Source organism: Pyrgilauda ruficollis, unplaced genomic scaffold (assembly GCF_017590135.1).
Source record: "Pyrgilauda ruficollis isolate IOZ18807 unplaced genomic scaffold, ASM1759013v1 scaffold11, whole genome shotgun sequence".
Taxonomy (NCBI): Eukaryota; Metazoa; Chordata; class Aves; order Passeriformes; family Passeridae; genus Pyrgilauda; species Pyrgilauda ruficollis.
The window spans coordinates 11,124,529-11,138,213 of NW_024509210.1; the positions used below are offsets into that span (position 1 = coordinate 11,124,529).

General features: G+C 37.2%; 1 protein-coding gene across 1 annotated transcript in view; it reads right to left on the reverse strand.

Moving 5' to 3' along the window:
* KAT6B (lysine acetyltransferase 6B) overlaps nt 1–13,685 on the reverse strand; it is a 106,915-nt gene that overhangs the window by 44,498 nt on the left and 48,732 nt on the right. The window contains exons 3-7 of the mRNA XM_041473720.1: nt 12,754–12,862; nt 6,835–6,950; nt 6,587–6,668; nt 5,471–5,603; nt 1,144–1,526 (exon numbers count right to left, since the gene is read on the reverse strand). Of these exons, the coding sequence (XP_041329654.1) occupies nt 1,144–1,526; nt 5,471–5,603; nt 6,587–6,668; nt 6,835–6,950; nt 12,754–12,862 (823 nt within the window). The remainder of the gene's footprint in view (nt 1–1,143; nt 1,527–5,470; nt 5,604–6,586; nt 6,669–6,834; nt 6,951–12,753; nt 12,863–13,685) is intronic.

Consider the following 13,685-nt stretch of genomic DNA (forward strand, 5'->3'; position numbering starts at 1 on the left):
AAGAGAAAAAAAGTTGCCCTTAAAACCTGAAGATTAATGCTAAGCTAAGTCTGCATTCAAACATTATAAATTAAAAGTATTTCTTTCTTAACTAAAAGTAATAAAAAGGTAGTTCACAGCAGTAGAGATCAAGTGTTGTGGAGACTGTAGTATGATGGAACTGTTCATGAAAAAGCAATGGAGCAGAGGGAAATGAATTGAAATGCCCACCGTTATAAGCACTGACAGCACACAATCATGATGACAGCACCACTGCCACAGGAACGGCAGGGAGGAACAAGGAAGTGGCATGACAAGTGGCTACTCATGCGGTACTACACAGCCATAAGCAACATTATGAAGGCATTTGGGGCTCCTAGTGTCACTACAGATGCAAAAATAATAAAAAAGTGGTGTGGTATTAGTCAGGGGAAAAAAAAAAAACAACAACCAAAAATGTTTTGGAGATTTAGTCAGCATTAGATAAAAGGTCAAAGTTTTGTTGTTTTTGTATGAAAGTGAAATAAGAACAAGAGAAATAGCTAAGACCTATGTGATAAGAATTTTGGTTTTGGACGGGACGCAGGTTTGTTTGGCGCTTCGACCTTTGCTTACCATCATCCTGATCAGGTTTAATCCTTCCGTCTGTCAAGCTCCCCTTCCCTGGTGAGGGGGTCCCCATCTGAGGGGTCATTTTATACTTTAATCTGCCTAGAATCCTGTGCTTTTTAAAGAAAGCTGTTCTCTTGAGGTGAGCAATTGCTTTAAAAGCACGTCCTCTAGACACACCCCATCCAGAGGCACAGGCATGAGACACAAACCTACTCCTAACATCTTTCCTTCCACAGAAATGACTATTAGATGTTGATGTGGAAGATAACTCTGGTTTACTACACGAGTGCTTGCAGGGTGCATAGCTTGGGTGACTCTTTTTTCGAGACTGTTCATGAGTGATATAGATATGAGAGAGTCCATCAAAGAGTCCCTTTAGCTGACTGCTACTAGGAAGGCTACTAAAGGAGGGTATGCTTGACTGACTGGAAGAACTTGGGGGAGAGTTAGAAGAAATCAAAGTGCTGGATTTTTGAGAACTGGGGCTCTGACCAGAGATGGGGATTGGGGGTAGAAGTGAAGAAGGTGGAGGTTTTAGCTTTTGTGTGGTACCTGTAGCCAACACAAGAGAAGTGCATGACTGTTTCTGAGAGACCTTTTTCCTTGGACGATAGTGCTTTGAAAAGTCTATTATTTCACCTCGTGATCTGCGACCATCAGGTGATGGTGTAAAGAACTTAGTAAGGCCATCAATGAGACCTTTGGTTTTCTTGTTAACTTTAAGTGTAGAGGCAGATATGTAGGTGGAGGTGGTGGTGATTTTGGTGGTGGCACCAGGCCGAGTGGGGTCTGTAACAGGCAATCTGCTGCTTGAATCCTTCACAGATGCAGCATGACCAGATGAAGGTGTGGTACAGACTTTAGTCTTTTGACCCCTACCAGGTGACCCCCTTCCTGTGAATGCATTCACGGATCCTTCATCACTGGTTACAGACCTATGCAAAAATTCGAAAAATAAAAATTAGCATTCAAAATCTTTACTGTCAAATAGCACTAGAGTTTTACAAGTTACCTGGGCCACTGTACTTAAAAATATTTCAAGAAATTTAAATACACATACATTTTGGAAATACATTTCACACTATGACATAACATCAATCTTTTTTTCCCCTTGTCCTTTTTGTTCCCCATCCCATCTTTAAAAGACAGTCCACAGATATACATAAAGTGCTGGCATAGCAAGATCTCCCTGTATACAGCCTTCTCATATACTTTTAGGCATAGCCAAAGTGTGCCTCTCTGGAAAAAATATCATTACATCATGTTTGTACAAACAACTGCTCCATCACCATAGAGTTTATTGTACACACAGAGAAGATGAATGTTTTAAGCGTTAATATGATATCAAAACAGTTAAACTTCAGACTACATTTGCTTAAACTGTAGAGAAAGTCTATTAATCCTTCAAAGCAAACAGTCAGTCTTCAAGAAACTGCTTTTTTTTCCCCACACTCTTGTTGGATTATGTAAAACGTGACAGCAAAAGTTACCATCAAAGACCTAAAAGCCAAATAAGGTAGTTTATTAAGAGCATTACAACAAAACTAAAGAAGGTCTCTTTAGAAATTCTAAAAAGAGCAAAAAACAAAAATAGCAAAGGAAAGGAAAGAGCAAGACTAACCAAGGTGCATTTGCAGACAAGCCACGAACGAATCAGGCCTAACACAGAAGGTGTTAGGAAAAAACAGAGTGGTGAATCTTATTTAAATAAGGAAGAAAAAGGGCATACTGAAAGCCAACATCTGTGAGAACAAAATTACAGTTTTAACTAGTTGCTAATAACTGAAGAGAGGAACTACACTGCAGAGTAGTATATTCTAGCATAAAGAAACAGAACTTTTGAAAATATCTGCAGTAAAAGAAAGAGTTATCAGGACAGACAATTAAATTACAAAGCCAAACAAAGCTACACAGTTGTATCACATGCTTTCTTTCATTCCCTTTTCCATCCTGCTCTTTGAAGTTAGCTTATTTACTTTGCAGCAGAAAGTTTTCTTCCACAGATTTCTACCCTCTTAATTGAGATGCTGAAGTAATTAATTGCAACAGGTTACTTCTAATTAGGGATTCAGCAACCGAGGGCTACCATCTGGTTCCTGACCTCCAAGGGCCCACCAGCCTAAGAACCAGCCCCTCTTCCACCCACACATCCTTAAATTTGCTTAGTTCCTAAGAGGCAACAAAACCAAGGACTTCTAAATCTTTTGAATCCTTTGGCATCATACGCATAAGTCTATCCCAAGACCTATTCTCAGTGCCAGATGTGGTAACCACCAGCAGTGCCAGAGGCCAGCACACACCTGGTTTAAGTTAATCTTACACAGTAATTTGCCTGTGAAGGGCTTCCTACAGATGGTCAACAGGCAAAAAATTATTCCAGTACCACTGGAAAGATTTTCTTTGTACCATACAAGGACTAAATGGCATTGGCTAACCTTCCTGTATTTCATGTGACTACACACTTTTTATGTTTGACACTATTGTCTTCCATACCCCACAATCACTTTTAAATAGGATTTCATGCCAAAGAATCTCTTCTTTGATTCTAACGATACAACAATCTCTAATCACTATTTTTCCAAAACAAGATGACTTTGTTTTTATATATAAGACACTGAAGTAATAGAAATGTGCTGGCAGTACTGCAAATATTTATTTTATGAAGTGCTTCCCTGTAACATGCTCATGCAGCTCACATGCTACAAAGAAAACCCTTCTGAAAATGTTAATAATCTTCATATAATACTAAAAGAACTTCTGCATCCTTTAGCATAACGTTCGCTATACAAGTTGCAGCTCAACATCTCAACAGCAAAACACAACAGGAAAACCCTCATAACATTTCCAACCTTTCTATTACATGTATGAGGAAGGAGGAGAAGCAGAATTAGTGTCCGGGGGTACATTGCTGCTAAATCCACCCACTGGGAAGCCAAACATGCATGTCTGCAGAGAAGAAAGATGGCAGGACTGTATTAGAACCAGTCCTGGTTCTGGTCAGGGCAGGGTTAATTTTTGCAGTAGCCAAGGGGAACATGTCCAGGACCCAGTGGTTATTGTGTACCACCTCACGGGCAGGGAAAGGGACTCTCTTCCAGGGAGAAGGGGCTCATTGCAGTCAGGTAAGTGGGGAGCAGCTGGGTAATACCATTTCAAATAATCACATGTGAATTGTTTTGCCTGTCTTGTACACTTTGTTATTGGTACTGTAGCTGTGACTGTTTGCTTTCTTTTCTCACTCCTGTTTCCAGTAAATTGTTCTTATCTTGGCCTGGATCTTTACTTTTTGTACCTTCAATTCTCCTCTCCAGCCACTGGCGGGGGGGAAGCAAGAAAGCAGAGAGTCTCAGCAGTAGCATTAAGCTGGGGAGTATCACTCCTGAACCACAAGAGAGCCCTAACCTCCAGCTGAAGGTTTATGTGTTTTCAAAGGATAAATACAACCAGGGGTACAACTAAAGCCCAAGGCATAGCTAGAGATATAGGGAATATTTTTATTATGCACACACAATGATATATAGAAATTTCAATGACCTTCAAATTCCTAAGCTATTTATTCAGGAGGAGAACAGAGAAGTACAATGTTTCACCCAGTCTAACAGCATGGTCTCACCAGCCAGTACAACTACATGTTTTACTTTCATGTAGTGTCATACTTTAGTCCTGTCCTGAACTACTTTCCTAGAGCAACATACACTGAACTTTAGGACAAGAACCAAAAAGGCAAGATTAAAGATCCTGGCAGAGAGAAAGGCAAAAGAGAATATAGCAAGATGCACAGCATCAAGTAATCAACTTGACTAGTGCACTATACTGCAAGTACTTTTCCTTAATTTTTCACATGTGGCTTCAAAAATCCTTTTTTTGCAAAATGCAAAGTTTTACAGCAGCTCCCATGCAACTCTGAATAATACAAGACAGGTTTTTACACTGTAGAGAAGAATGTAACAATGTAAAGACTGAGTAGTTGGTAGAGTCAAAAAGCTTTTCAGCTGCTCAGCTGACATAGCCAAACAGTCAAATAATGCTTAAATAGGGGGGAAAAAGGTGTACTTGGATAGGAACATGTGATGGAGGGCAACATACTACTGTAGCTGACACAGAATCCGTTCCTATTTAACACTCAGTGTAATGTCAACTCAGTATTTGAACGCTACTTAAATACTCCTCTAACCAAGACTCACAATGTCCAACTACAGTGTTTTCTGGGGAGACAGATGCTAAAAAAAAATTACAGCACACTCTTGTTTTAGATAAACACAGTCCTGAGAAGCAAGAGGAATTGCAATCTCTTTTCCTAGTAACTGGTAGCAGGTGAACAGCAGAATTCAAGTAATGATCTTTTCTAGAGTACCACAGAAACCAGAACTTCTTTGTTACTTCTATAATTTGCTTTTTGGAACAGGTTTTGTGAACTGATATTAACTAATAAAACAAAAAACAATTTTTATACAGTTTTCAAACAGCTCTTTGACCAGAACCATCTCCTGAAGTTGTATATAACCAGCTTGATATTATCCACTTTGTCTTCTGTAGGTACTACAAGTATTTGAAGCTACACTTAAAAGACAGCCGTGGCATATGTTATTATACAGAAGTTTATTTGCATCTGCTATAGGTACAATTTTTGATAAAAACTTACAGGACCTGAAAAATTAAGTTACAGTAATTTTTTATCACCACCTAACATGACACCAAAAGCACCTCCTATAATTTAGAAGTTATTGAACATTGGGCTGAAAGGCACATACAAAATCACTCATTATCTATTTTCCCCTATTTGAAACAGAGTTACAAACGGTGCTTAAACCTATACCAAACTCTTATCTGACTACATTCTCAGAAACATCTAAAGAAATAAAAACCAAGAGAAACTTACAACATTCGTTGCTTTAATTTATTTTTCGGTCGTCCAATAGGTTTTGCATATCGTCTCCTTATTTGTGCAGCCTTCTCATGAAGCAGCTTTCTTCCTTTCTTCTTTGGTCTACAGACCTGGCAAATCCACATCCCTATATAAAGGAAAAAGAGTTTAGTTGCACACAGTTTATCTCATCTGTACTGCAGGTGTGTACCAAGACACATACCAAGTATATAGAGTCAGCAAATTATCTCTTGAACAGGACACAGGCAAGGGAAAGTGGGCAAAAAAGTGATCCACCTCTATCTAATTTTTAAAAGCAAAGTGCTCATGGAAAGGAGGATACAAGAGGCAACAAGAATCACAGAAAAGATTATGAGCAATTAGGTTCCTAGAAGAATTTCTGTTCTAGCTTGTCCCTCCTTATACTACCTAGATTTTTCTCCAGACAGAATTAAGACAGGGTAAAAAATTTAAGTGTGTGTTACAAGGCCACTAGGGTAGAGCATGCTAAATACACTTCTTCACATCTATGGTATATTTGTTTTAATATGCAACTTGAATTTAGCATATTTTTAACATTAGATAGCCAAACATCTATTGTACATAAGGCTGGGGACTGGCAGGGGAGGAACTGAAGAAAGTTTTTAATGTAACTTTAAGATTAAATAGGGAAAACCATAAAGATGTAAGAGCAAAAGTGAGAGGTGCCATAGCTAAGAAATCTAGAGATCAGAGAACCTGAAAACACATGCATTTTGCTTTGTTTGCCTGTTTTTCCAATTACTCCTACAAAAGGCAGGAAGAAGAGGCTCTTCTACATGTTCCAAGAACTTCTTTGTCAGTGTATATACTCCAAGCATTTGAACAGCCTTTCTAAAATTTTACCTTCAATAAACAGAGCAACAATTCATTACACAGTGAATACATCTGGGGAACTATATGTAGACCTTTATTATTTTCCTGAGGAAAAAACCCCTCATATAATGACAAGTAAAATTTCCTTTGATATGAATGAAATCATACTATTTATCATTGAAAAGAAAAATGAAAACAGCATGCTCAACAGGTTTTGGTCACTTAATACATGACTGCAAATGAAGGTACTTTCATGGAAAGGATTTTTTAGATCACCTTTTGGCATTCGGGATAGTGGCGGGTCACAGCACTCCATGTGGAACCCTCTATCACAGGAGTCGCAAAAAAGCATGTTATCCTGGGGGGGCAGGGATGAGGGGGTGGAGAAAAGGGAAAAGGAAAAAAGAGACTTAATACAGCATTGCTTGAAGTTGTACACCAATTATTTGCATTTGGACATGTGCTAATTATAAAGCTACTATGAACAAAGAGAAGTCAAGTAACACTGAACAAGTCTAACTTACTGCATTTTTGCCTTGGATCCTACATGCACTGCATGTCTTGCATTCAATACACTGCCACCTCAATGCCTTCACATTTGTTGTTAACTCAGGACAGAATTTCAAACATGATGGATGTCCTAAAAAACACCAAAATATTATGGAGAGATTGAGATTTAAGATTGTTTAGACTGATTTTAAAGTTCAGGAGGATGTAGCCAGCACCACCAGAACCCTGCAAGTACCAGCTGCTTTCAGAATTTTGCAACACATTATTTAACTCCTCTACTTCATACAAATACACAGAATAATTGTCATGAAACCCATTCATGAAGACAGGCAGAAAATTGACTTTAACTGACACCAGTGAATGGTCTACATAAGCACCTAAAACTGAACTTTTTATTTTCACTAGGTTATTTCCATGGCATATTAAACTGTCATTGGTTCTCAAAAAAAACATATTCATAAACTTGACCACATTCTCCTTTCATAGCAGAGAAAATCTTCAGATAAAACTGCATTAGTTATTTTTCTAACTATACTAAGTATCTACCAGAGAAAATGAAGAGCCAAACTACATGTGTTTTTTTATTTCAACTTATTACTTAATTATAAACAGAGAACAATTTCAGAGTAATAAAATGGGGAAAAAAAAGAATCTGGCAATTGGCATAAGGAAAATATATTACAATACAAGGTTTAAAATTGAGAGGGTGGGTGTGAAGTATTGAACTACCACCTCCCACAAAACACAAAAATTCCTCAGCAGGACCATCCTCTTTTCACAGTAGTCTTGAAGGCCTACACGACTTCTCCAATTAACAGAAGATACCAGGCAACTGAACACATCCAACACCTGAGGCAACACTGGCAGTGATTTTTTTCATGTCTTCAACAACCTCGGAGCACAGCCCTAATCCAGAAAAGATAAAAGCGCTGCTATATAGGAAGGGATAAGCATTCCCAGGGAAACACTTTATGATAGTATTATACTCAGAGATTATCTGTCATGAACATAAACACAGAAGTTGTCAGAAGAATCCCTGATGCCATGCTGGACTTCTAGATGGCTGCAGCGATGCGGCTTGCATCAAAGGTGCTTTCTTCTCACTGTCAGAGTTGGAATGAGTGCTTTCTTCTAGGTAATGCTGTAGTTACAGTGATTCAGACTTTCTCCATCAACTGTCTCTCAGTCCAGGACTGAGCTAAAACACCACAAATAAAAATACAATCTAATCTATGAGCATTTGCTATTTTTGTCTAATGGACTGAGGCATTAATGGCAAAGTGGAGAAATACAAAAGTCACCTGAATAAGTGACAATTTCAGATTTTATTTCCTTTTATTCTCCTCATCCAAGGCTTAAACCACTTTATTGTTAAGCTTCGAAATACAACTTGAATTGTGCATTTTCTCAAAATAAAATGCAGACATATAATCTATTAGGAAGGAGCAATCAATAATAAATTCAAAGAGTAGTTTCAGAAAAATATTGAAAAAGCATCACCATTTTATTCTTTGCATACAGTTTAAGATATATGAACATTTTTTGGGGTTAAAATTGAGTATGCTCTTTCAAGAATGTGACAAATATACTGTAACAGCAGAGGTGAGTTCAATGAGATACTGTTCCCTTCAATGAAATCCCCTAGAGAGGCTGATATTACTAATCAATATCACATAAAGACTTATTTTATCAACTTATGACTTAACAGCCCTATTAACACATTAAAGCCTAGTCATAAATCAATCACTCCATGTAAGTGTATTTAATTCCAGTTACCTACCCTGCACAGAAGTTATTTATTTCAAGGAGCAGGTAAGTTGCAGTTCAAACTGTTGATTTTAATGGTGTTTCATGTAAATAACTGTGATGTATAAACATATGGAACATCCATTCTCACTGGTAGGTACCCACTGCTTGAACAAACTAAGCATAACTGTGTTACTTTGTATCTCTTATCTACCAATGAAACATGTCTCATTGAAGCAATTACACAGCTTAATACATTTCTTTAATCCCTAGACTTTATTATCAGACAAAAATTCAAGAAAAATATTCCACTGGTATTAAACATGCCTACAATTCCAAATCCTTGAGCCAGAAGTAACTAGAACTGGAAGGGTGCAAATGGGAACCATCGCCATGGATTTGCTATACTTGTTTCACCATCTTTTCTAGGTATGCACCAGCAGAGACAGCACAGGAACTTTGAGACTTCAAAATACCATATGGTATGGTTCTTTAATAGCTGATAATACTTAAACTATTCATTTTAGACACAAACTGACAAATATAAAAAAAAAGTGCAAAAAAAAAAGTATAAAAAAAGTATAAAAAAAAAGTGCAAATATAGCAGTAACATGTATGGGGTAATGCCTACCAGACATTAAGTGGTAACCAACAAGTTTTAGTTTTAAAAGGAACTCTGTTTAACTACATTCATAGCAGTTATACAGATTTGTAGTTTAACAGATTTCAATAGTCAGTTGAAGTTACAGTGCCCTTCACTGATTTTACAGCTAGCTTTTTTTTTATAATTTGAAAGCTGAAGGAAAGCATGTTTTGGGCTTCCAAATTTGCAGCGTTTCAGCTCTAACTAATCTAAACTGGAATTACAAACATACTATCTTTTCCGTATCTAGAAGCTGACAAAATTCCAAGAGATTTCCAACACTAGTTTGAACTGATTAAACTGGCAATTTCTCCTGGTTCTACCAGGTGAGTTTCTTTTAAAACTCAGTAGCATCAATATTTTAATGTATCAAACAAGTTTACCAAATTACTGCAAATTTAGACCTTTGCAAGCTGAAAGATTTCACCAGGAATATATACAGGCCTACTTTAAAATGAAACACTTCAAAATTTGTTCATCCATGTTAGAAACAGTTCAGATTTGTGATACACTGACGTGGCAGAAATAGGCAAGATCAGGAAGTCAAAAGCGAGTCTCATTCCTTTGTGATTGAAGGTAATTTCTTAAACCTGCCCACTTTTGTGTCTTCTTCACAAAGCTCAGCCTCTTTTATTCATTAAAGGATTTGATGAAAAAGCTAGTATTTCAAAAGAACAAGCATTAGATCAGTGACTAAACACAGTGCTAAATTAGTTATGCTAATATCTCCAGTTATTTTTAACTTAAACACAAATGCTGGGAACTACTGTGTAAGATAATTCATCAAAAAAAACCCCTCAACTTGTGTCTGCTAATCTTTTAGGTAGAAAGTGTTGTTATTATTGTTTAGGGAGACTAGCTATGAGCAGAGATGGTCAGTGCACCTGCCTTGGGGATGTACCAGTTTCTTCCACCTACAGGTTTCTATGCAGTTCATTTTATTCAACTAACCCAATATCCTTACACAGACAGCAATAATTAAGACAATTTCTATACTCCATTATTACTAAAGCATACCCTAAATGTCATTTAGAAAGCCATCTCTGCCCAGTTCTTTCCAAATGTTTTCTGTCCCTATTCCTTCTGACCTGAGTCCAGTGTCTCTCTGTTGCTCTGCTCTCCAGCCTTTTCTACCTGTCTTTGACCAGTAACCTTCTTGCCTCCTCAAGATAACATACAATTTGGAAGGAGAATACCCATAAGTATTCTACTTTTTGCTATTTTGCCCCTCTAAAAAAAACATTTATTATAATTCTCCAGTCACTCAATTTTTTTCCCTCCTCATTCTACAACTTCAAACCCTTATAAAAATCTGTCAGCAGCATTAATCTTTAATTGCTTCTGCACATCTTGCTTGGAAAAACAGAAGCAGAGTTCAATTCCAGTTCTCAAGTATATTGATTTTTCAAAATCAAGAGATAGGGAAAAAGCAGGAGAGAAAAAAAACCCCAAATTACAAAACCCAATCAAAACCAAGAGGAACTATGTCTGCTTCTGTAATGGGATTTGTTTTCTCACATCTGACATCCCTCATCTTACTTCTTGAGAAAACCCTCTGTGCCAACTGACATAGTGTGCACTTCATTTCTACTACCCAAATATTTTTCCTCCCAAATACCACAAAAATGTGCAGCTAGTTATCCAGCTAGTTTCTGCTTTCAGAATCCAGAAGCACTACCTGAAAAGACAAAAGAGACTTGACACAAAAACAAAAAGGGAAAACAGGCATGCCAGTAGTGGGCACTGCAATTTAATCTCTGATCAACTGAACAATTTGCTTGCTGTGCACAACATGCAATTTCTTTTCTATTTGTTAGACAGCAAGACCAGCTTTGAGATACACTGCAATGTGCAAAATTGCAAATCCAATTACAATAAAACTCCACTTGAGTGAAGTTTTGTTATTTATAAATTGCAGTGAAATCAGTTTTTATTTTAGTTAGGCATCAGTAGCTGAAGTTTAACCATCCAGCAAACTGATTGGCAGTCTCACCATTTCATTCCTTACATCTAATACATCTGAGGAACTAATTAAAGACAATTTAGTCTTAATGAGCCAGAGAATGTATCGGTGTTAATTCAAATAGAAGCTGATCCATGAAAGTCAAGACTTCCAGTTCTAAAGTGTCTTAAGACCCACCAGGGAATTGTTACACAATAGAAGAGTAGCTGATAGCTCAGCTCACCTGATAAATGTAAACTCTGCACCAAAGTCTAACCAAGTATTAATATTACAAATATCACAAAACAGATTTGAAAACAGAGGAGACCTATAACCTATAAACCACTAAAGCAAGACAATTTATATTTATGAGGTTTGCTGTTGGCATACTGGGTTAAAAAAGTAATCTTCTTATTTCAGAGGATAATAACTGACTAACATATATTAAAAAATACACTGGCTAAAATACAAAGCAACTATCAGGATGCCAATTGAGAAGCAGACAATCAATAACATATCCTGATTAACTGAAAACATGTTTTTATCCATAGTGTTTTATTTTTACTCAAGTAATGATGTAACCTGACCTGAGAACTGCCATAGCTACCAGCAGCATACCTACAAAACGATGATACTCATGGACTCCAGGTGCACAGGATCACAGAATATCCAGAGCTAGAAGGGACCCACAAGGACCATCCAGTCCAACTCCTGACCTTTCACAAGGCATCCCCAAGAGTCACACCACGTGCCCTGAGAGCATTGTCCAAATGCTTCTTGAGCTTTGCCAACCTTGGTGCCCTGGGGAGCCTGTTCTAGTGCACAACCACCTTCTGGGTGAAGAAGCTTTTTCCCAAACCTCCCCTGACACAAGCTCAGGCTGTTGCCTCGGGCCCCAGCACTGGTCACCACAGAGAAGAGAAGCACCAGCGTTAGGAACAGCCACAGTCTGCAAGAGCTGCTGCAACATGCAGGAGTAAGGTACCTGCAATCAGTGGTGTCATTATCTTGTGCCTGACAAGTAACCAGCTGCCCAACTCAGGTGGTATGTTACCTTAAATATCATTGAAATTCCCTCTTGAGTAACACAATAATTTTATAAAAAAATGAACTGGATACACAAGATGTACAGCAGCAAAGACTGCTACATAGTCTTTATTACTGTGATTATTCCTCAGCTTCTGAAATGTTGAAAATCTGTGCAAGCAAAATTCTTGATCATTTGATGTCACAATGCAAAACTGAGTCTTCAGAGCCAACACAGATCCCAAACAATAACCAAATTCTTGTATTGTAAAAGTGTGGTTTCCCCCTCTTAATTTACTCATCAGATCTGTACTTTGACATAAAGATGAATTCACATCTCTCACTTGTAATTATCCTAATTATAAAGATGACAAAATTCTAGTTTAAAAAAACCAAACAAAAACAAAACTGACAAACCAACCAAGAAAAACAACAACAAATTCTTCTGTCCCTCTGGATTCAGTTCTTGATCTATGTTTGATCAAAGAGAGGATAAGGTTTACAAGTTTAAAATATTTTTTAGAAGACATACTAAAACATAAACATTTCTAGTATTTGTAAATTCAGCCAACTTACCACTGCTGCCACAATCAGCACAAGACAAGAGCTCTTCTGGTTTTTTTTCACGATTTGATTCTTTCGTTCCCAAGCAAAAGCTACATATTGGGATGGGATCAGCTCGTGGCTAGATTTAAAAATAAACAGACAGTTAGCTAACAAAAAAAACCCTAAACCAAAACCCACCAGCCTCCAAGGCTTTTACTTTGTATTTTGCTGTAGTACACACTAATTGGCAAGGCAAATCTCCACTTTACTAACTTTGTTACAAAGTTTTCATCTTAACATGCTTCATAAACTTCAAGCTGGCCCATAATAAGCAACCCTGTATATTAACCCATGTAAATGCCTCCAATACAAGAGTAGTGTTAACAAAAACAAGGAAAAATTAGAACTTGAGACACTATTCTTGCACACAATTGCAACTCCAGAACACAATTGCTTGTTCTTCAAATGCAACAGTGCTCAAAGATCAAGATGTAAACTAGTCTTTATTACAGACAAATAGAGTTCCTTTACACAAGACAAAAACTCAAATTCAAGACATACTTTATTACTTGGAAATTCAGTACAACTCATACCCTTCCCTGAAACTACCATTTTAGGGTAAAAGCACTGGATTTAACAGATCAAGAGTTATCCATGACAGTCTGAGGAGTCCCATCAGCTTTGATAGACATTCATAATAAAAAACATGCAAATCTTTCAATGTCTAGAAGCAATACACAGAACTCTTTAGAGAATTACTTCAGAATTGATACAAATTTTACTTCCCATCTTCCTTATCAATTACATAACAAATGATCAGAGAAGATTTATTATATAGTTTCTGCATTACATTTTAGAGCTTTTAAGAAAACACTAACCTGCAACATCCAAAATATTAATGTATTAATGACTACACTGAAGTAATTTCAAACAGGTCTCTAACAAATAAAATTATATACAAC